This window comes from Priapulus caudatus, unplaced genomic scaffold (assembly GCF_000485595.1).
Source record: "Priapulus caudatus unplaced genomic scaffold, Priapulus_caudatus-5.0.1 Scaffold137, whole genome shotgun sequence".
Lineage (NCBI taxonomy): Eukaryota > Metazoa > Priapulida > Priapulimorpha > Priapulimorphida > Priapulidae > Priapulus > Priapulus caudatus.
This window is the reverse complement of record NW_014577198.1, coordinates 323,823-346,557: the sequence shown is the minus strand read 5'-3', so window position 1 is coordinate 346,557 and position 22,735 is coordinate 323,823. Positions and strand designations below refer to the sequence as shown.

The 22,735-nt window shown below is 40.9% G+C and overlaps 3 protein-coding genes across 6 annotated transcripts in view; 2 read left to right on the top strand and 1 right to left on the bottom strand.

Annotated features, from left to right (window-relative positions):
- Positions 1 to 589: 589 nt before the first annotated feature.
- LOC106806018 lies at positions 590 to 3,212 on the top strand. Its single transcript, XM_014807845.1, has 3 exons — positions 590 to 724; positions 1,043 to 1,599; positions 2,083 to 3,212. The coding sequence occupies exons 1-3, from the start codon at positions 687 to 689 to the stop codon at positions 3,210 to 3,212; spliced, it is 1,725 nt and encodes a 574-aa protein (XP_014663331.1). The 5' UTR covers positions 590 to 686.
- Positions 3,213 to 4,236: 1,024 nt separating this feature from the next.
- LOC106806025 (DNA topoisomerase 2-alpha-like) lies at positions 4,237 to 8,639 on the top strand. Of its 4 annotated transcripts, none has more exons than XM_014807855.1 (6): positions 4,237 to 4,504; positions 5,135 to 5,308; positions 5,854 to 5,955; positions 6,228 to 6,365; positions 6,772 to 6,878; positions 8,558 to 8,637. In XM_014807855.1, exons 1-4 carry the CDS (start codon positions 4,397 to 4,399, stop codon positions 6,294 to 6,296), a joined length of 453 nt encoding a protein of 150 aa, XP_014663341.1. In that variant the 5' UTR covers positions 4,237 to 4,396; the 3' UTR covers positions 6,297 to 6,365; positions 6,772 to 6,878; positions 8,558 to 8,637. The 4 variants fall into 4 exon arrangements, with proteins under 4 accessions (XP_014663341.1, XP_014663342.1, XP_014663343.1 ...); XM_014807856.1 differs by having other exon boundaries at positions 6,772 to 6,837; positions 8,558 to 8,634; XM_014807857.1 differs by lacking the exon at positions 6,772 to 6,878 and having other exon boundaries at positions 8,558 to 8,639.
- LOC106806017 (probable 39S ribosomal protein L45, mitochondrial) overlaps positions 8,075 to 22,735 on the bottom strand; it is a 15,875-nt gene continuing 1,214 nt past the window's right edge. The window contains exons 2-7 of the mRNA XM_014807844.1: positions 11,994 to 12,146; positions 11,399 to 11,534; positions 10,743 to 10,800; positions 9,693 to 9,801; positions 9,107 to 9,256; positions 8,075 to 8,774 (exon numbers count right to left, since the gene is read on the bottom strand). Of these exons, the coding sequence (XP_014663330.1) occupies positions 8,490 to 8,774; positions 9,107 to 9,256; positions 9,693 to 9,801; positions 10,743 to 10,800; positions 11,399 to 11,534; positions 11,994 to 12,146 (891 nt within the window). The 3' untranslated portion in view covers positions 8,075 to 8,489. The remainder of the gene's footprint in view (positions 8,775 to 9,106; positions 9,257 to 9,692; positions 9,802 to 10,742; positions 10,801 to 11,398; positions 11,535 to 11,993; positions 12,147 to 22,735) is intronic.

Genomic DNA, 22,735 nt, shown 5'->3' with positions numbered 1-22,735 from the left:
CTCTAACCCTCATGGCTTCCTCTCTCCCTCTAACCATCACGGCTTCCTCTCTCCCTCTAACCATCACAGCTTCCTCTCTCTCTCTAACCATCACGGCTTCCTCTCTCCCTCTAACCATCACGGCTTCCTCTCTCCCTCTAACCATCATGGCTTCCTCTTCCTCTCTCGTAATTAATAGTGTAATTAGTAATTAGTAATTAATAGTGTAATTAGTAATTTACAGTGTAATTAGTAATTAATAGTGTACTTAAACAATAGTGTAATTGGTAATTTGTAATTAATAGTTTAATTAATAATAAATCATATAATAAAAATAAAAATACACAACATAATTTTTAGTGGTAGGCCTATAATAGTAGTATTTTTGTCCGATAGGTAACGCTTTTTAGCATGGCTACGTGGGCAGTTAAACATTTGTGCATTCACTCCACTGATCTCTATATAATATAATCTGATTATATTATAGAGATCAGTGATTCACTCCACTGATCTCTATAATATAATCTGATTATATTATAGAGATCAGTGATTCACTCCACTCACTCCGCGCCAGAAATTCGCTCGACGCTCGCTGCATTTCACATTAGACCCCTACCGGCCGTATTCGTGACGTCATTTTTGCGCCAAAATCAAAACCATCATACTCATAGCTAAAGGGTGTACGTGTAGGTGTCTGAGTGCTAATCATGGCAACGTTAGAAATGAAAAGTTATATTAGTAATTGGTAAGTCTTTTATTATGCAAATTATTGCAAATGTGCAATTTATTATGCAAATAATTGCACATATATATGCAATTTTGATATACTCTTCTCTAGACTCTAGTCTTGGTAGGCCTATATTATACATATAATTTTCTTTTTATTGTACGTACGTCACGTGTAATCATGGCAACAACGTTAGAAAACCTACCTGCTAAGTCTTTTCGTTTACTTTTATTATGCAATTACCACAGATACTTTTTGATTTTTATGCACTATACTATAATTTTGATACACTCTTATTCAATTGACTTACATATAATTTTCTTTTTATTCCACAAGGGTTAAAAGAGAGCTGGTTATTGATGAACAAGGTTATCTAACAGCACACGATGTTTTCACGAACTTTATGAAGTCTTGCTCTAACCCAACCGTATCAAAGGTCCTTTTTGGAACACGTATAAAATTAGTATTTCCTGGCATTACTTCTTCTGTAAAAAGAAAGGGTAAAACTAATGTAAGAATATATCGTGGCGTCTCATACCGTCACCAGCAACCAGAAGACACGATTAGCCTGCATGACATTGCATTGCGAATGAAACCTAATTGGTGCCAAGTAGTCGCGAAAAATGACAGCAGTATCAAAATTATGTCTTCTGTTGGTAATGGTATTATCAACCAGCAGAGAGTTGTTAAAGAATTAGAAGTGTATAGAAATGGTCACTGGAATTTATGTTTTGGAGTCGTCTGTGTGCTGACTAGTGGCCAAACGAGTCTGCTGTCACCTGGGGATGGCATGTTTCGTGTCCAGGATGTGGACAACCTACTCCGCATGGTCGATAATGCAGAAATCTGCAAAGGATTGCCATTGGGCGTGTCAACTACAGGCCTACAACCAGGTGCTCATATATACCTTGCTTTGACTTAATTTACTTTATGGATTTTACTTTTCGAGACCATTATTTTGAGAAGTAATTACACTGGAGTGCTGTCAGCATTAAAGCATTTGAGGTGCAGTGAAATCCAAATTGTACGTGCCCTGATTTAACGAGAATTCGAATATAAAGTGATATATAGACATTTTTTTGCTCTTTCAAAAACTGAAAAATATTTTGGTGAGTTAAGCCGGCCTTAGTTCGCAGTGTCTATCGCTATCAATAGAACATAAACGTGCAAAAAACGGGTCAACTAGGGCAAAAATATGGGTGTTTTGGGATGTTAGGTCACCATTGGATCGGTTTATAGTTATACTCTGATTTTCTGCAACCCCGCTTTTTTCGAAATAACATTTTACGGACCTCAACGACCACGTTTTAACGGGGCCATACTGTAATTAGTATAAAACAAAATAGCCGCAAACATACCATATTTCTCTCACACAGTTGAGCGTTTCCAGACAGCCGAGGGAGAACCAGAAGAGATTCGCCAGCGTGCTCGCACTTGCCTTTGGCTAAAACCGGCTCTTGCACACGGCACAAGCTGCCGGGCATGCAATAGGCGTCTGCGTTATCTCCGGAAGGCTGCAACGCTGAAGCCACTTCACACTAAGCTAAGCACAGAGGCAATGGGAAAGATACGGTATGTGGCTGGTCGATGTGTAGCCAAACTAACATCTAAACATCACAACAGTTGGCGACGCCTCATGTATGCTGAAGGGTCACGTCAGAAAAAGCTCTGTAAGAGTACAGTTGAAACACTAAACTATCTGGACTGTCTCACTGCATCCTATGCAGATCTTCACAAAACAAGTGAGATGCCAGAAACACTGGAAGAAACTGCTCGGAAGCAGAATATACGACAGTCACTGTACAACATCAGTGACAACGCCTTTCGGTTTTTCTTGCTACTAGAGAAACACCGTGTGCATTTAGAAACCAAAGGCCGGTTTGATGTCGAGCAACAGGATGTCATTTCTGTTGTTGAAGCGCAACTTCTCGACACAGCAGAGTTGAAGGAGACATGGAGGGCATTATTTCTTTCCACGGATGTTACAGAAAGTGCCAGTCTTGATACTCTGTTTCGGAAGATCGTCCATTCGTTTGTCCTGGTTGCAAGCAACTACTTCAGAAAAGATCTCATCAGGTCCTACGGTCAAAAGAAAATGGAGTCCCACAGGCGGCAAATTCAAATGAGACACCAGAAAGAGAAAGACCTAACTGCTAAACTGTCTTCGGCCAAAATTGCAGCAGACACATCAAAAAGGAAACAAGTGACGCATCTTCAACTCCAGAGCATTTTAAAATCCAACCCCAACTTCTTCTCTGCTCGCACATATTCAAAGGAAGAGCTAAAAACCTTTTTCAAGGCCTACACTCTACCATGGCAAACACGGAGATTGAAAACACAACTTGCGGAGGACCTCTGCGCAAAAATACTTGCAGTAGACAATATGTCAGAACCGAATGGAATGCGTTTGGAGCATCTTCACCCATCAGCTCGACTGCAGATATCCTGCCAGCGACTTGTGATGAGCCACAGCCTGGTCCCTCTGGCCTTCAACACCATACATTGACCCCAACAATAGAACCTCAACCAACTACAAGGAAAATGGCAACTGCTGCTGGAAAAGGGAAAGGAAAAGAAAAGCGCTCCAGGTCAGAAAGAAAGATCGCACAAGAACTGGCTTACATCTGCCCAACGTGCAGAAAGGATGTGGGGGACTCCCCATGTGTTGGTTGTGATATATGTGGAGCTTGGCTACACAGAGAATGCGCTGGCTTACTCGATGATAAAAATTGGGCTGAAGTTTCTGCGAGTGACGAGCCGTGGACATGCCCAAAATGCTTTAACATGCAACAGTAAACAATAGATCAATCGTTGTGTAATCATAACCCTAAAGCTATATATGTCTCCACACGTACACTCGATATGACACGACACAGCAAAACGCAGCGCCGTTGTGCTGAAAGAAATGCATTGTGATTTCGTGCATTGTATTTGAGCCGTGGCATTCCGTGCTGTGCCGCGTGTGTGGAGACGGGCCTTAACAAGTATTCGTACCTGGAGAATAATACGTGTGTTCCGCTAAGCATCACTCTTCTATTTCTTCGGATTGATGGGTTTCTGCACTCGACATGAGAAGGGCTCTGCTGCTACTCCAGTGTTGCAACGACTGTTGTTTACAGTGTCTGCGGTTAATATGATGGTGTTTGAACATACCATACATAAACTGCTTGTAATTGGGGTTGTCATTGGCCCCATGCGAAATGGCTCTCTGCTGGCAGAAGATGTTTTCTCCATCTCTCTCTCTCTCTTTCCACCTTTTCATCTCACTCTCTTTCCACCTCTCCATCTCTCTCTCTCTCTTTCCACCTCTCCATCTTGCTCTCTTTTCATCTCTCAATCTCTCTCTCTGTTTCCACCCCTCCATCTCTCTCTCTCTCTTTCCACCTCTCCATCTCTCTCTCTCTCTCTCTCTTTCCACCTCTCCATCTCTCTCTCTCTCTCTCTCTCTTTCCACCTCTCCATCTCTCTCTCTCTCTTTCCACCTCTTCATCTCACTCTCTTTCCACCTCTCCATCTCTCTCTCTCTCACTCTCTTTCCACCTCTCCATCTTTCTCTCTCTCTTTCCACCTCGCCATCTCTCTCTCTCTTTTTCCACCTATCCATCTCGTGGTCAGACAACATGGCGCCGGCCGTACCAGGGCGACGACTACACCGAGATCACGTTCTACCCAGACCTGAAGAAGTTCGGCATGGAGATGCTCGATGCCGATACGGTGGCGCTGTTCTCGCGGCGAGCGTACAACATCGCCGCGGCGACGCCCGGCGTCAAGGTCATGCTCAACAGAAATCGATTACCGGTGAGATCATACGTAAATCGTATTGTAACGTATGTGATGTACGCATCGTATGTGGATAGATTGCTAGTAAGATCGTTGCTGCATGTTTTGTCGGTGTTGAAACTGTTGGGGATCAAAGTAGTATTGAATAGAAATAGATTACATGTAAGATCAATAACGCATGCTATATCAGTGTTGAAACTGTTTGGATCGAAGGTAAGTTGAATGGAATTAATGTGAATCGAGGCAGAGTGCAGCGAGATAGTTAAAACACTGGAAGCTGGGGACTCTATGTTATCGCTAGGTCATGATTCTGTGTCGACGTAATATTTTTCTGGAACAAGTATGGATGGAGGGAAATTAAATAGAGCTTAGTGTCGAGATGGTCTTATTTTCGTCACACCCCTATATAAGTTGGTTAACTGACTTGTGTGCATTTCCTGGGTGCAAAGTATACATGTGGTGGCGAGAGTGCAGACCATTACTAATGTTTTTTTTTTATATTGGATGTCTGGCAGAAATCTTTTTTCTATTTTATGTGCCTAGTTACACTTCTAACATGCAATAGGAACCTTGGTATCAGTTAACGAACGCCTCTGACTGTATCTGAATGGTTGATAATTGTATTCCGCTACGAATTTCTCTCGTCAGGTTAAAAACTTTCAAGACTATGTCCTTCTGTACACGAAAGGCCGTGCGTCGGAGGACGGCACTGATCTGAAGGTCTGTAACGAGCGCGTGAACGATCGCTGGGAGGTTGCCGTGGCATTGAGTGAGAAGGGGTTCCAGCAGGTCAGCTTCGGCAACAGCATTCCGACGACAAAGGTGAGGCAGCAGCAGCAGCAGTACCTGTCGTTGAAGGTCACACAATCTTACGCTGTCATCTCGAATTATTGCTGTGTGACGAGAGGAGAAATTTGCCAAAAAGATGTCTAGCACACCCGTGGAAGCGTGCGGCAAATTAGAAACCCAAGTAGATGGCACAGTAGTTCTAAACACTGACTAACATGCGATTGCCCATCAAAGCAGCGGGTAATCACTTTATGTGTATGTTTATAAGAGTTTTTCGTGGGTTCTAGAATTCCTAGAAAGTCCTGAAAATTTTAAAAAGAACCTAACTTTGTAAATCTTTTTAAAATGACCTTTGTGTAGGAGTTTGTTGACTAATCTCTGGTTGGAGAAAACGAGGCACGACGATTATACTCGGTTAAAACTGCGCAGTCATTGAAACTGGACCTTTTCCGGACCGAGGTCCTGAAAACTGAATTAATCTGTTTTGCAGTATATGTGTACGAACACTTATCACTTCGGTATATACTGCATTCACCTAGTCAGTAGTGTATATATATATTCATGTTATTTCTCTTCAGGCACGTAGACATGTCGACTATGTAGGTGATCAGCTAGTCAGCAAGCTGATGGTGGTCGTGAAGAAAAAGAACAAAGGAGGGGTCAACGTGAAGCCCTTCCAAGTATGTTTCATTCCATTGACTGCTAGCACGCCGTTTGTTTTCTTGAACATTCCGCTCTGGAGTCGTCAGGGTAGTGTTCGCGGATCTGTCATCAGGTTAAATTGCATTTAGAGTTAAAAAGAAGTAATGTTAATTACAATTATGGTTGCATGACATGATTATTAATTGAGAATATTATTCACTGTTAACGCTGGATCGCATTTCAAAGTATATGTGAAGTTTGTGGAAGTACGAGCGACGGTGTTACCATTTCGGTAATCTCTTCTCTCCAGGTGAAGAGCCATATGTGGCTGTTTGTGAACTGCCTGCTCGAGAATCCAGCATGTGACTCGCAGACATAGGAGAACATGACCTTGCAGGCAAAATCGTTTGGCTCTAAGTGCCAGCTCTCTGGCAAGTTTGTCAACCAGGTAAGGTATTCTACGTCAACCAAGTATATGTGAATCTGTGTCAATCAAACAGTGACAGGTAAATCTCTCTCAACCATATGTATATATGTGGTCAGGGTATCAGCCTCACCTGCATTAAAACTAGTATCTTTTCCAGATGAAGCTTCTAACAGAAACAAGTAGCAGCACAATAGCAGTGGCACTATGTTTCGTGAATGGCGTCACATGCATGCAAACAAATTACATGAATTACATGCCTGTACACTTATGTTAATTGCATCTCTGTTCTCACTGCTGTGTTGCCTCTGTGCGTGGAGCAGGTGCTGAAGATAGGCATCGTCAAGGGTTTCGTCGTGGGTGACTCCCCTTCCCACCGAGGTCCAAGGTTGTGTGCTTACGCGTGCTCTTGCTTGTATTCTGTGCGCAGGTGCTGAAGATAGGCATCCTCAAGGGTTTCATCGTGGGTGACTCCCCTTCCCACCGAGGTTCTTCGGTAGGTCCGGACCTGAAGCGGTATAACTCCCAGTATAAAAGGTCAAAAATACTTAGCCCGAGCTAAAGTAATTCCGCTCTAGGAGGTGGTTCAGGTCCGCTTCAGACCCGAGCTAATGTCAGTATAAAAGGTATCTCGACTTTAGCTCGCTCTAACTTCAGGGACCATGACAATTACGCCGGTCTCGCACGCAACTCGGGTGGTCGAGAACGGCAGTATAAAACGACTTATCCCGAGCTAAAGTTATCCCGCTTCAGAAGCGGGCTAAAGTCGTGCGCAGTATAAAAGGGGTATGAACAATCTATTTATATATTTGGCGCGTGCCTTACTGCTGCTGCTGCTACTGCTGCGATGCACTTGCTCACCCGCGTAAACACAAAAAGCATGTACAGCATCTTTACGCATCGTACAACATCGTGGCTCCATCTTCTGGAATTTTTAAAGCTTTTTAGCATCGTTGCTAGAACACACAACATAGAACAAGCAGACAAATGCCTACCAATGTCCAAACGTTGATCACTGTGACTATAGAGATCTAACATTGCACCAGGATAAATCGTAAACAAAAACCAGAGCAAAATACTAATAATTAAAAGAAACGTAGGTTCTAATTTCTCGATTCAAATTCACCCCATCCCCCCTCCAAAAAAGTGTGATGAAATTGAAGTTTCCCATTGAATCCCCGTGAAAATTAAATATCCCAACTCTCAATAGGTCTATTCTAAGTTTGAATAAAGCAGGGATTTAACTTTCGTGAGCAGTGATTACCCGTGATGTGGGGATTTGGAAAAAAAATCGTATATGGGGAATGCGTCCAAAATTAACCGTCTGAGTTTCAGTAAAATAATGTCATTCTTGAAACGAGTTACAGACATTTTACAGTAGATCTATGTATGTCACTTTCCATTTGTGTAATCATAGATTAGGAGAGTATGAATAGCGATGACAGATTTGTAGATAAATGTTCAGTATTTATTGTCTGTAAATTATGAATTTTCCCCCATTTTCCTCCTGAAAGTATGGGGGATGATTGTACACGCCATCCCCACCTAAATAAGTAGGGGGGGGATATATCCCCCCCCCCCGCTATATGTAACGCAATATATATACACTATCGTGTTGTTGTGAACTTGAGTGATAACTAGCTGTAAGAACAAGTCTGAATAAAGGCACCATCCCACTCATTTCTAATGTGTAAACCAAAAAATGAGTGCAAAATGACATTCTAACTCATATATGTATATATAAATTCTCGCACAATTTTATTGTCGAATAGCCATGACGTATGCACAGTACATAATTCTCTAGTTGAACCATGAGCATTTTCACAAGTAAAACAAAAACTACACACATACTATACTATGTTACACATGTCTTGATGTCTTCTAGCTCGTCCACATCGTTATCTGATCACAAATGTGAGTGATGAAAAACTTACTTTACCTACAGTGAAACTTGCAATGAACAAATAGAAACGCAAGTATTGCATAGTGATTTGCATGAAAAGGGACACTGATTCAAAATGCTACATGAGACTTCCTTCCATGCATTAAAGGACTCGTTCTATTAATTATCATTTGCATACTGTACGTATTTCTCAACCCCATCCACCTGTATAATCCTAGCTGTGGCACAAGATATTCACATTAGCATTAAGCAGCAACAGGCTGTGACTGCGCGTCAGCGGACGACACCACTGAACCATCATCTTCCTGTTTAGGCTCCTCTTCCTCGACCTCCTGCAAGGATGGCATGACAAAGGTCCTGTGCACCGCATCTCTCCGAGGCATCCATTCGGGTACGATCTTCGCGTGAAGCCGCCAGCAGCCGTACTGGTCCGACAGGTGCTTCTCAAAGACTACGTATTCCAGAACGTCTTTTGGCATTGTCTCACTGCCGTAGACAAGCCTTCCGAATCTGTCGTAGATGGCAAGCATCTGTGCAGAGAGAGAAAGAGTAGTCATGATGCTTTAATTCAGACACCAACCATATTATCACACAGCATTACATGCATAGATTATTGGTATCAAGTTTCAGCTGGATTAGTGTTAACAATAAATGGATGATTCCTGAACTTCTCATTCTATCAATTATTTATTGATCACACAACACATAACAGTCATGACCATGTTAATAACATTTATTACTCCTCACTATTCTATTAAGCAATACAATTAATGAAATTTACATCCACAACTAAGAGTAACATTTTTGTTTAGCAGTGTATGATACTGTTGCAATTTTCAGCTGTATATGAAATGCCACTCACTTGCTTGGAGTGCATTCTAACGGTCACCTGACCGTAAATGTTTTCCTTTGTTATAATGTCTGTTTGACGGACGTGAGTGACTGTAGGAGGTTCTAGGGATTCTATCCACTTCCACCTTATTGTCTTCTCACTCAAGTCTAATGTCAAATCCTGCAAGTAATAAGGTTTCACACAGTGACTTAGGCCGAGTTGCTACACAGACCACAGGTTACACAAAGAAATTCCAGAAATGCAAGTAAGATCCTGATCAAACATATAAATTTAATTGTGAGCAATTTATCAAAGATTTTTCCCACTTATTGCTTCCAGTTTTATGCAAGAATCGTTTCTACAATACCTTAGTTTAAAAGTGAGTTACGGTACTGTTTTTATGCTTATCAAAGGTAATGCTGAGGTACAATTACAATACATATTAGCATATCAGTTATTTTCATTAATTGAACTTGCAACACCGTGTGGTAATTAAATCTGCGTGTATAGACAAACGCAAGACCAGCAGGCATATTTATGCACAAATGCCCTTACACATGAATATACAATCACAAATAAGTACACATACACTAAATTTTAACGCTTGAATACTTACAGGAAATGCTCTTTCAGTGACTAATTCATGCAGCTTGTCTTCAACTGATTTTATTTTTGCAGTAAGACTTATCTCTACGTTGCCATTGGATATATGTGCCTCGGTCCACCTACAGAAACATTGAACCAGTGCTGAGAAAATATATTATGTTCAGTATATTCACGGGAGATTCTATACGGTCAATAAAACTAATCAAATGTACGACTGGAACCATCTCGGCTCAACTATTGCCATATTGGTATATATAAAGCACACCAGATTTAATACAATGACACGAAAGTTGATAAAAAAACAATATTAAACGAACAGAGATCGATGATAACAAGGCTTTGTTAGTAGCGAGCATAGGAATAATACAGTAGTTGAACTTAGTTTCTCCCAGTTTTAAGAGAGTCGAACATGCTTTGCTCCCATACACAAAGATTTTTCTATCGCTCGATCACAGGTACAGATGACAAGAAAACTGGTGTCTAAGTATATGCATGGAGTTGCTGATGAACGGTCCTCGATGCTGGGTTAGTGCATATATACGTGCGTATCTAGCTCTCAACAGCAAAAGTGCATCTGATTTTTTCATCAGAATCTCTTGACTCAGACACGATGGTACTATAGATGTCAAAACCCCAGTTGGTACCAATCTCTCAGTCAGGCATATGAGTAGCTTTAGTCTACTGTTTAAAACTTTAAAAACTTATCACATTCACCCTATCATGACTAACCACACATTCACCCTTATCTGACTAACCACACATTTCACCCTATCGTGACTAACCACACATTCACCCTATCCTGACTTAACCACACATTCACCCTATCATGCTACTCCAACACATTCACCCGTTAGTCCTGACTAACCACACATTCACCCTAATCATGACTAAACCACACACTTCACCCTATCATTGACTACTCTACCCTATCATGACTAACACCAACCCACATTCACCCTTATCATTGGACTAACCACACGATTCACCTATCGATGACTATACCATCGACATCACCCTATCATGACTAACCACACATTCACCCTATCATGATAACCACAACTCACTTTGCATGTTCATTAATCTGTAATGAAGCATATCTTGTGCTCTGATCCCAAAATCTTTGGTGGTGAATCTTCATCATTATGTCGAATTCCTCTGCGAGCTGCCAGACTCAGACTGTCCCTTCATTGATAATGTCTGGTATTGATCTTCAAACCCTACAAGAAACCAGAATATACAGCATACATGCATTGTGGGACTAACAACGAGTGAATGTTGCTCACAAGGGTAAACTTGGACTTTATAGCCAAAGTAGGCTAATGAAGTCTTCCCCTCCTTATCTAACGTGGTAAACTTTGGAAATATTACAGTAAAATAATGTAAGAGTATATACTATCTACTTCTCACTTCTTGCTTATGAGGTGATTTTTTACCATCACCTTCTGGTGGAACGTTATGGCTCAAATACCACCACCTACAATGATTAAACATTTGACACATGGCAGCAGACGCGTAAGAGGATGATTATAGAATTTACTGCAAGCATAACTGCAATTGCTCCTCATATTTAGGGAATATTTCCTAAAGTATATATGCAACCTGTACATTTCTACTGATTATAATAGTAAGACAAAGGAGTACACACACATATGCACAGGCATGTATGAAGGTTCATTTGTATGCACACGCATGCACACCTTACACTGTAAAACTTACCAGTGCATGTTATGAGAATAGGTCGTTCTTGATAAGGGGTTGGTGGACTGATACCCTCCTTTTTCATCTTAGCTCTCATCTCTTCTAAACTCAGATTCTGATCCTTCTTTAATTTAATATAATCTGGAAGGTCAATCTAAAGGAAAAATACTTGTTTTTAGCATACTGATATCAGTTATAATATTTAAAACTGAAAAGTAAACAAATTTGTTTAACTTGTAAAAGTTCCAGTACAGTATATTTCACAATCTCTACCGAAAAAGTTCAAGATCTAGAGGGAACTTTCAATAATAATATTACTATTACTTTGTTATTTGGTGGTGTAATATTACCATTACCAGAGAAGAGATTACTTGGCTGATAATAATACTGTGTCTAGCCAAAAATATAATTCAGCCAGCAAGATTACAATGGTGAACAATTTAGCATAAGATTTTGATAAGGAATAAAAATTATGTTGATATCTGTCACTCAGGATAATGAAAAATGTGAATGACGCTAATAATTAGTATTCACATTATAAGAACACAGAACATTTTCATGTGAATAGCAGGGTTTTGGAATATAATCTTCTAACACAGATAACGATACATACCTTGAGCATTTTTGCTGCTCTCTCTTTTCTCCATTTTGGATCATAATGTTTTGTTTTAAATTTACTACGTTGTGGCATGTGTCTAACCTGAGTACAGGCCACAGACAAAGACGATAGCTGTCCAACCATATCTGCCGCAGGAAACTGATGAACCTTCAAAATACATAACTGAATTAATTTAATTTTATAACCTCATAAAGATTCATCTTCAAAGTCCAAGAAACTGCACCAAAGAAGAAGAGAGTTGAAGGTGCATCATATTGATGAATCAACATTGTGAATTGCACTTTACTGATCACCTTAATCTACATTATAAATCATAATGAATATTTGTGTCCGCGTGCGTGCATGTGTGGCTAGCCAAACTCCTCCAGAACTATTAGTGAGATTATAATCTGACATGGGTATAAAAAATAAAAGCTATACAAATCTTTTTTACATCTGATTTACCAAAAACACGGAAAATACAGCTAGCCATTCAACTAGCTGAAAGGTAGTGTAGGGTTGGATGTCGTGTATAGTTGTGTAGATGGCAGTGTTTGTAGTAATAAGTAAACAAACCGTCATGGGAGAATCGATCTTCATGATTCAACAACACAAATTACATGTTTCAAAATGACTGGCGCCGGTCAAGATCGAGTCATTCGGAGTTCTCCAACCCCGGGTCTCTTTCATCACCTCCCTTAATTTAAAAGGGAATTCTCTCTCGCTCTCTCTCTCTCTCTCTCTCTCTCTCTCTCTCTCTCTCTCTCTCTCTCTCTCCCTCTCTGACCCATGTCTGCATGGGCTCCTCTTTGCTCTCGCCCAGTGGGTGGCGCTCTTTCCCAATTTAAGCAGCAGCCTTCGACTTCAGCATGTTGATGGTGCAACATCCTTGGTCCTAGCTCTAGAACTATAGCCCTTCGCTCTGCCACAGGCCTGTGGCAGAGCGAAGGGCTATAGTTCTAGAGCTACCTTGGTCCTGGCCGATCGCCAGCTTTTCTGGTTTATTACTCTTTTTATGATTACCAATAACTATTTACTGTTGTCACCTCCATTAGAAACCGCAAAGGGGATAATTATGCCGTGCATAATAACATATCAACGTTATTTACATAATCATTCTCACGGACTTGTATCATGGACATGTATGTATGTAATCATCACAGGCACTTGGAACATCTCAATAAAAAAAAAAGATAAATAAACACAAAATGTATTTACTAGGCCTACCAGTCTTAATGTTTCTCTACTCTATTTTCGCCTATAATCACCTGTAAATGCTGGTCAAATGCTCATCTGCAACACACAAGTACACCGCACGCTAGCTGCTGCACACTGACACATAAATATATAGCAGGTAGGAAAGCGTGCTGCTATTCACAGATATCTCGTGAAATCCTGCAGGAAATGTTCTCTCCGTGAAAATGTAAAGTAAGTGTAAAGAGGACGTATCATCTGAAAATCCCTAACAGCGCTACTTTCAATCGATCGCTGTAGTCGTGTGTGTGTGACGTCATGCCCGCGCGCATTATGCTTGGCTTGGCAGGCTTCGAAACGGAGGCTCGGAGGCCGGCAGCAGCTCATCCCGGCATGCAATGCGCCGCCATTACTCGTGTATAAACAGACATCTCGTCCTCTTTACACTTACTTTACATTTTCACGGAGAGAACATTTCCTGCAGGATTTCACGAGATATCTCTGGCGGGAGTAGGTAAGGACAAAGGGCAGAGTTATAATTCGAACAAGTGAACATTTATGTAAACATAGATACCAAGATAGAAGCTGTTGGATGTGTATTCGTGCTGTGAAGGTGTGAAATCAAGCGAGCGTTGAGCGAATTTTGGCAGCACGCTTTCCTACCTGCTCTCTTATTCATGTTGTTTGTGCACAGCGCGGGCGTGCGGCGTACTTGTGTGTTGCAGATGAGCATTTGACCGGCATTTACAGGTGATTATAGGCGAAATAGAGTAGAGAAACATTAAGACTTTGGTAGTAAATACATTTCGTGTTTATTTACCATTATTTTTTTTATTGAGACGTTCCAAGTGCCTGTGCTTGTGGCTGTGGGCTAGACCAATAAATTGTGCCCTAAAATTTTGTATATTCTGATGTTATTTTAGGGCCCAATACTGGCAATAGCCTTCCATAGACAAAACCTGTGATTTTGCACGACAACCTTTTCACTATTTACGGCTGTGTTACATAGAAAATCAAAGAAATACCTAAAGCTGTCGCTTTATTAACATCTTACCTACATTACAAAACACTTGTCATGCAGTATTCTCCTCTTTAATCACGTTTATTTTATTAAAACATCACGACGTAAAAAAAAATCACGCAAACTTCGCTACAAACAAAACTGGCAATCTTGCATTGAACCGCACCGGACAGCGATGATTTCATTGGCCGATGAGAAATGCGGAAGATACAACACATCTCTCCTCCTACATGTTCTCTATCCTTGGGCCAAAACTTTTAGGGCACAATTTATAGGTCTAGCCTAACCCGACCAGGCTGTGTGACTAACGTCAATATACACAGCCTGACATCCATCCATTGGAAAATCTTGTAGCTCTACAAAAACTACCGAACAATTACGTATATCTCAAATAAAATCATCATCTAAGCATTTCTGCCTTGTTTAGTATTAGGTATAACCTTCATCTTATAGTATTCAAGCATCGTTCTTAAAACTAATACCTTAGTTCGCTGTGCACAGTGTAAATTTCAAGAGCCAAACCGAAATTTACTTTCACCGCCAACATAAAATATAAATATTAAAACATTGAAAACCAGGAAACATCAATCTACGACAAAATAATAATTATCATTGCGAAGATATGTACTTGCCTTGTGTTTAAGCCTACGCACTGTGAAAATCAGGTCCATTGCCGATTTTACTATTTTTAGTCGCACCGAACATGGCGGCTTTCTTGTGTTCATCCAATTAATCTCAGAAAATACGGCACAACTAGATAAATAAGTAGCGCCCAGTAGCGCCCAGTTACCTCGAGCAAGCCAGAGGTTCATAGATTCGTTTGAGCTATTACATGTGACGCTAGCTGTGTCGATGGTTGGATATCGAGCCAACTACGAGTACAAGGTTTTATGGGCAAGAATTTGAAACGGTACCCCCTAGCAATACCATTTCTTGGAGCTAGGTCTAGCCTAAACCGACCAGGCTCTCCGACTGTTACACGGCGGAGGAACAGGAGGAGGAGGAACCGTTCCTCGGCGGAAGAACCTCTCACCACGTAGTGATAAGTGAGATGGGAACTTGTGGCTAGGTCTAGCCATGATCGACAACAGATCATGTACACAGTTAGCTCTAGTACTATAGCCCGTGTTCGATTAACTGCGGCAGTTAATCGAACGCGGGCTATAGTACTAGAGCTAGTACACAGGCACTTGGAACGTCTCAATAAAAAAAAATAATGGTAAATAAACACGAAATGTACCAAAGTCTTATGTTTCTCTACTCTATTTCGCCTATAATCACCTGTAAATGCCGGTCAAATGCTCATCTGCAACACACAAGTACACCGAACGCCCGCCCGCGCTGTGCTGCGTGCACAAACAACATGAATAAGAGAGCAGGTAGGAAAGCGGGATCGCGACATTCGCTCAACGCTCGCTTCATTTCACACGATTACAGCACAAATACACATCCAACCGCTTCCATCTTAGTATCTATGTGTACATAAATGTTCACTTGTTCGAATTATAACTCTGCCCTTTGTCCTTACCTACTCCTGCCAGAGATATCTCGTGAAATCCTGCAGGAAATGTTCTCTCCGTGAAAATGTAAAGAGGACGAGATGACTGTTTATACACGAGTAATGGGGCGCATTGCATGCCGGGATGAGCTGCTGCCGGCCTCCGAGCTCCGTTTCGAGGCCCGCAAAGCCAAGCACAATGCGCGCGGGCATGACGTCATGCACACACGACTACAGCAATCGATCGAAAGTAGCGCCAGCCCCGGGGAGCGGGCACGGGAGCGATTTTTCTCGTAGCTTCCAAAATTTTCGCTCTCGGTAATTGTTGTTACCAGAGGGCGCTTTGAAAGCTGACGGTAGCGCAATCGCTCGCCGCTCCCGTGTATTTTTTTCGCCTGCTACCTACCACTAAAAAATCATGGGTCGGGGGACAGCAAACAGAATTTTTTAAGGATGGCCTCAGATACAAGCAACACGTGACACGGCAAGGATTGCTCAACGAAGCCACAACATTGTAATTAACTGCAATCATCTTGCTTTTATTATAATAGGCTGAACCTGGCAAAATTCCAGAAAAATACGTTTGACATTTCTAAAGCAAGATCTGATCACACATAACTTTAAGAATATAACAATCTTTCCACTAATGCATGCCATTATAAAAAAAAGAACATACCCTTTTTCTGGTCTTTAGCCTGACCTGATAGCGTTGGTTTTTCTACTTCTGACTCATAAACAATATCTGTGAAAAACATAATAACAACTATATCAGCCCTCGATACTAATGGTTGCCCGATTGCCCGGGACAAGTGAAAGTCTATGTCGGACAAGTTATTCTCTCGCTTAGTTGCCCATCGGACAACTGACAAATTCTAGTTGCGTCAGTGTGTATATTCCTAACGTCCTTTGAGCCAGGGCTGAGGGCGCTTATCGTACGCATCGATATTCTCACGTCATATTTTCAAAGGTCGCGGAAAAAGCAGCCCGCATCACAGACTGCTTTGACCATTACAGATTTACATCTACGGCATTGATTTATGTACGGGGGGGGGGGGGGGTGCACTATTGTTTAAGCAGTCTTTCGACGTTAGGCGGTGGACCGTGGTCCGAGACCACCAAAATCTCTCTCGTCCAGTAAATTTTAACAAGTTAAATGGACCGTCGTCCACCCGTTTTTTTCAGCCACTCTAGTTACAGTATTTAAATAATTTATCAAAGTATTTATGAGACTACTTACTGTATACATACTGCGAAAGAACGCGCATCTAAGCATTATCAAAATGCACACCTCTTCGTGTTTTGTTTTTCATTAATCCAACTTATAAACTCGAAGATAAACGCAAACGGTTGTAAACATTAACACGGACATTGCCGGAAGTCGGTTCACATGTTTATAACGACAGTTCATCCGCTCATCATTTATTTATCACCGACGAAAGCTTGACGTATCGTTGACTCTGGTATCTTCCGTTACACACTGAACCGTAAACACAACCTCGACGCGTGTAACTCACAAAGCCTACTGCCTGCGTTGACTGCTTTGCACCCGAACCCAACCAAAACCAAAACCAAAACCAACCGTCCAGCCTATCATACGCGAGCCATACATGATGAATATGACTGTTACTGTATTCATATGCTACAGAAGATCGAGACTGATGATGAAGATGCAGCTGACAATGAAAATTAAAAAGCCTGATTAAGGTTTTTAGTGAAGTTTATTGCAAAACATGTAAGTTTTCTTGAAATAAAACTGAAATACTATCTGACAAAAATGCAAACAAAGTGACTGAATGATTATGATGTTGCAAATACTACTAAAGTTTTAATAGTCTGCTTTGAAAAATTGAGTGTTGTTCCTTTTTGACTAAACATGCTAAATGTGTGATTCAAGGTATCCATCAATATGTTCAAGAACTGATGTTTTGTTAGATGAAAAAAAAATCGCCTAAAAAATGTCCAAATTAAGAGTACAAATGCAGAGGTAATTTTTATCCCAAATGCTGGAAATGGCATTTCATGAAGTCTAGATTTCAAATTTTTTTTTTCCGGGGGGCCATGCCCCCTAACCCCCGCTAGTTTGCGTCGTGACCTGCGGGCACTCGGATGCAAATCACACTTACACACCTCGGCAAGCGAAGGCGTGTGATTTTTCACTCGCCTGCCTTTTTCAAAACACAAGGACTGATAACACTTTTTAAACTTTGTTTCATCGCTAACCAACACGTCATAGTATTCTTACTGTCATCATAGCAGTGTGTAGAAGATATATGATGAATATTTGATAGGTATTCTACTGTTATCATTGCAGTGTGTAGAAGGCATGCGATGTATATTTGATAGGTATTACTACTGTTATCATAGCAGTGTGTAGAAGGTATTATTATAGGTAAAATACAAATGATATTATGTTTTGTTCTTTATTGTCAAAAATGTCAAAATAATATTGGTCCAGTAAATTAGTTCCGGTCCAGTAAATTTTGCTGGCTTGGTGACCGAAGGTCCATGTGTTTAGAAATTTCATTCGTGAAGACTGTTTAAGTCGCATGGGAATGTTCATTACTGAATACGTAGGGGGTGGGCACTGCTGGGGCCATAATAATGAAAATGTCAATGACACTGTAGCTCACCACAAAAAAAAGACACAAATGAGTGAGTGAGAAGAAGTCAGTTTTAATTGAGCAACCACCCGACATACATTATAGAAACGAAAAGTATATATGGGAGAACTCCCATTATATACTCTTGATAATTATATGTGTAATTTTGTGTGAAAATAATAAATAAATATTTATATATAAATTATAAATAATTTATAAACCAAAATGAATCACAATTGTGACGGTAGATGGCGCTATACCCGCTTTGATGTTTCTTAGCATAAATCATTATATCATAATAATAATAATATAATAATAATAGTATAAATCATAATATGTTCATAGCAGGAATTTTGCATTAAAGATATTGTCAATGAAATCTTGTAAAACGAACCAGATGAGTGTGACACAACACAGACTGTTTAATATCTGTGTGTCTATATATATATGCTTATATAATTGCCAAACCCTACCTAATTTGCAATTTTTTTTTTAAATTAAAACCCCCTAGCCCTTATTCATTCACATACAAAATGAGCAAAATCCGTTGAACCTGAACTGACTAATGACAATTCCCATTTTTGCCAAAAATTGCCGTGGCTCGAAAGTACGTCAACTGGCGTGCTCCAAAAAAGGACGTTCAATATGGGAGCATAGCAGTAACAACTATACCAATTTCAAACATGTGGGTCAAACGGTTCCTGAGTTATCGTTGACCAAAACCAAATGTTGACGGACGGACGGACGTACGACGACCCATGGCAATAGCTCAGCTTGACGATGTCAAGGTGAGCTAAAAATGGACAGTTGGAAAGCCGTGGTTACAAAACACAACAGAGGGGATGAAGTGTGGAGCACATCGGCACCCTAAAAAGTCGAGGACTGATTAAGCGAAGCAGCACCTTTATTGACGGCTGCGTGGTGACGGCACGCGTGAACACAACAGCATTTGAAAACGAAATGCAAGTAGTGCTAGCACTTTGAGGAATAAATGCATAATACAGGGTGTAGTGTTGTGGAAAGTGTTCAAAAAGATAGTGAGATGCCATGTAGATAAATAAGTGTTAAAAAGCCGATAATTCTGCGTTTGTGAGCCATTTTTATTGGAAGCATTGGGGGACAGGTGCAGTTACGAAACTGGCATAAAATGTTACGCTGTGGCTATATGCCGCTAGCCGGCAGCCGGGCACGGTCTTCGTTTTCCTAATGCCGGCAGTTCCTAACCTAACTCTAACCTAACCCTAACCGCTAACAAAAACCCTAACTCTAACCCTAAACCCGAACCCTAACCCTAAACCTAATCCTAACTCTCTAACCTAACCCTTGTTTACTTGAGATAACACTAAAAATTAAAAACTGCCGGCATTTAGGAAATCGAAGACCGTGCCCGCGCAGCGTCAGATATATGGCCGGCTGCCGGGCATATAGCCACTCTGTAAAATGTTCTACAGCCCTGCAGCAACTGTACGCAGGCTATAGTACTAGAGCTAACCACAACACCTGCGTCAAGCACAAGGGTTTTTCATTGGAATATTATAGTTGCCAAAAAGTAAATATCTGTACTATACGCGTACAACAATACACCGTTCATGCACTAACGCCCCTGGCCATAACACTACTTAACCATGTATGTAGACCAAGTTGTTAACCTAGGGATAGGCTATGTAAAATTTCATGTCTAACTAGTAACAATTTGCAGTCGTTATACCGAGAATATCTGGTGTTTTTATGGCAAAAAAACAATGAACATACTATTGCCAAGCTTACTGTAACATACATAAAAGTTTAAATAAAGTACTTACTTAGATAAGAGACATATATTTAATAACTTACGGAATTTCCTTTTCGGACAAATGGCAGCTAGGAACAGAGACGTGCGCAATTCTGCGAGATCTCGCGTGATTTTATCATTCGTCTTTCTATTAAAATTTATTTTATAAATTATACACAAACAAAAACTGCTGTAACGTGTAAATAAATGTTTATAAACTAATAATAGACAAATTCTGTAGTGTTTAACTATATCTTAAAGAAAAATGTGATTCTCGACATTAATTTTTAGCAACCCAAACTGCAAACATGGCGCTCGCCAGACTGTTGTCGTGTTCACAAGTAATTAGCATCAGGTATGTTTTACATTACTGTGCACACCGACCAAGTGTGGCAGATGTAATTTTTCTCATATAGCTAAACACATTTGTGGCGTGATTCATGAGTTTCTTTTGACATAATAACTCAAAACATATACAACTGTCAAGACTGACAAGAGTACTGTACAGTGTAGCTGTGTACTTACTACTACTAGTACAGTAGTAGCCACAAGTTCCCATCTCGCTTAACACTACGTGGCGAGAGGGTAACTGTCCGTCTCCGTCTCCGTCTCCGTCTCCGTCTTACACTCCTCTCGTGTAACAGTCGAGAGCCTGGTCGGTTTAGTACAGTAGTAGTACTACTGTACTGAGTACTGTCACACTGTCACTGTGTACGTGTGAGTGTACTCGGTACTGTGTTAGTGTGTACTAATACTAGTACTGGTGCAAATCCACTTTAGGCACCTTAGGTATCAGCGAAGTGATGCACAGGTTTCTGTGTTCATCAACTGATCATGATGCCCAGAATTTTCCGTATATCAAGGAATGATGCAAAAACCCTAACCCTAACCCTAACAGTAACAGTAACACACTTCGTGATATCTAAGGAGTAAGGTTATACTTTATGACTTAGGGTTAGGGTTAGGGTTTTTGCATCATTCCTTGTATACGGAAAGTTTTGTGCATCAGTTGATGATACACCAGAAATCTGTGCATCACTTCGTGATACCTAAGGTGCCTAAAGTGGATTTGCACCACTAGTACTAGCTCACAGGCACTTGGAACGTCTCAATAAAAAAAATAATGGTAAATAAACACGAAATGTACCAAAGTCTTAATGTTTCTCTACTCTATTTCGCCTATAATCACCTGTAAATGCGGTGAACATGCTCATCTCAACTATACAAGTACGCCGCACCGCCGCGCTGTGCACAACACATAATAAGAGAGCAGGTAGGAAAGCGTGCTGCCAAAATTCGCTCGACGGCTCGCTTCATTTCACATCTCAGGCTTTCAGATTGAAAGTACAGGAGGACTACTAATGACTCCCCTAGAACACCACAGGGGACTTTTCACGCTCCATAATCAACCCCTTAAGAGGCATGATGGAGAGCTCCATTAAAAAATCACACCTTAAGAGGCATGATGGAGTGCTCCACTAAAATCACACCCTTAAAAGGTCTGCCATTCTAAAAGGTCTGCCATACGACGAAGGCGCAGTGCTCAATTTTAAGGTTTTTTTTGGGTTGTCCGGAGTTGTCCCTCAAGAGTTTTGGTTGTCCGGATATTATTTAAACATGTGCTGCATGCGCTCTGCTCACGTGATGCTCAGTGCTGTAAAGCAAAAGGCCTAATCATGGTACATTTTGTACGTATTGCAGTGACAGCAGACATGGCCATTCGCATGTTTCACTCATTATATGAAGAGAATAAAATATTGGTAATGTGTAAATGATGCTGGGAATCAATGACGGTATAATAATAGTAATTAAAAGTTGCATAAAATTTATTTCATAGCATTTACATTAACTACTAACATTACACTACTAACATTACTAACATTACTAACACTGTATGTGTCAAGTCACAGATGAGCAAAATTGAAAATTAACACGAACATTGTGTTGTTAAACATGTAATGTTATACTTTGTATCAAGCAAGCCAGACAATGCGTCTAGACATGTACGTTTGCAGCGTATTTGACAACCCTGGCCGTATGTAAAATGAACGGCGGCATTATGAATATAACATTTTTATAGAGGTTGGACACCGACAACCACGGAAGCAATTTGTAGTTGCCCGAGAGAAAATCCAGTCGTCACGGACGACCGGACGACTGTTAAAATTGAGCCCTGCGAAGGGTGTATGAAAGTTGCATTCTCATTGGCTACTGAAACTAGAGTGTGGGCTAGAATAGATACTCTACTCAGGCTCCGCGATCCATTGCAACATTGACAACTCTATGGACAGGGAAAACTAGCCTCAAGGCCACGCGTGACGCGGCGGCTTTTGATGTACACGATCGATCGATACACAGACTTTTGTGTCGCGATTTCAACCACTTTTATGAGGCGCGATGATGCGGCGCACCATGGCACAATTTATGGTGCGCGGTGGAGGCGGAGCGCGATCGCGCCCCTTAAAAATGAAAGCCTGCATCTTCACAGCACGAATACACATCAACAGCTTCTATCTTGGTAACTATGTTTACATAAATGTTCACTTGTTCGAATTATACACTCTGCCCTTTGTCCTTACCTACTCCCGCCAGAGATATCTCGTAAAATCCTGCAGGAATGTTCTCTCCGTGAAAAGTAAAGAGGAGCGACATGATCCGAAAACCCCTAATGCA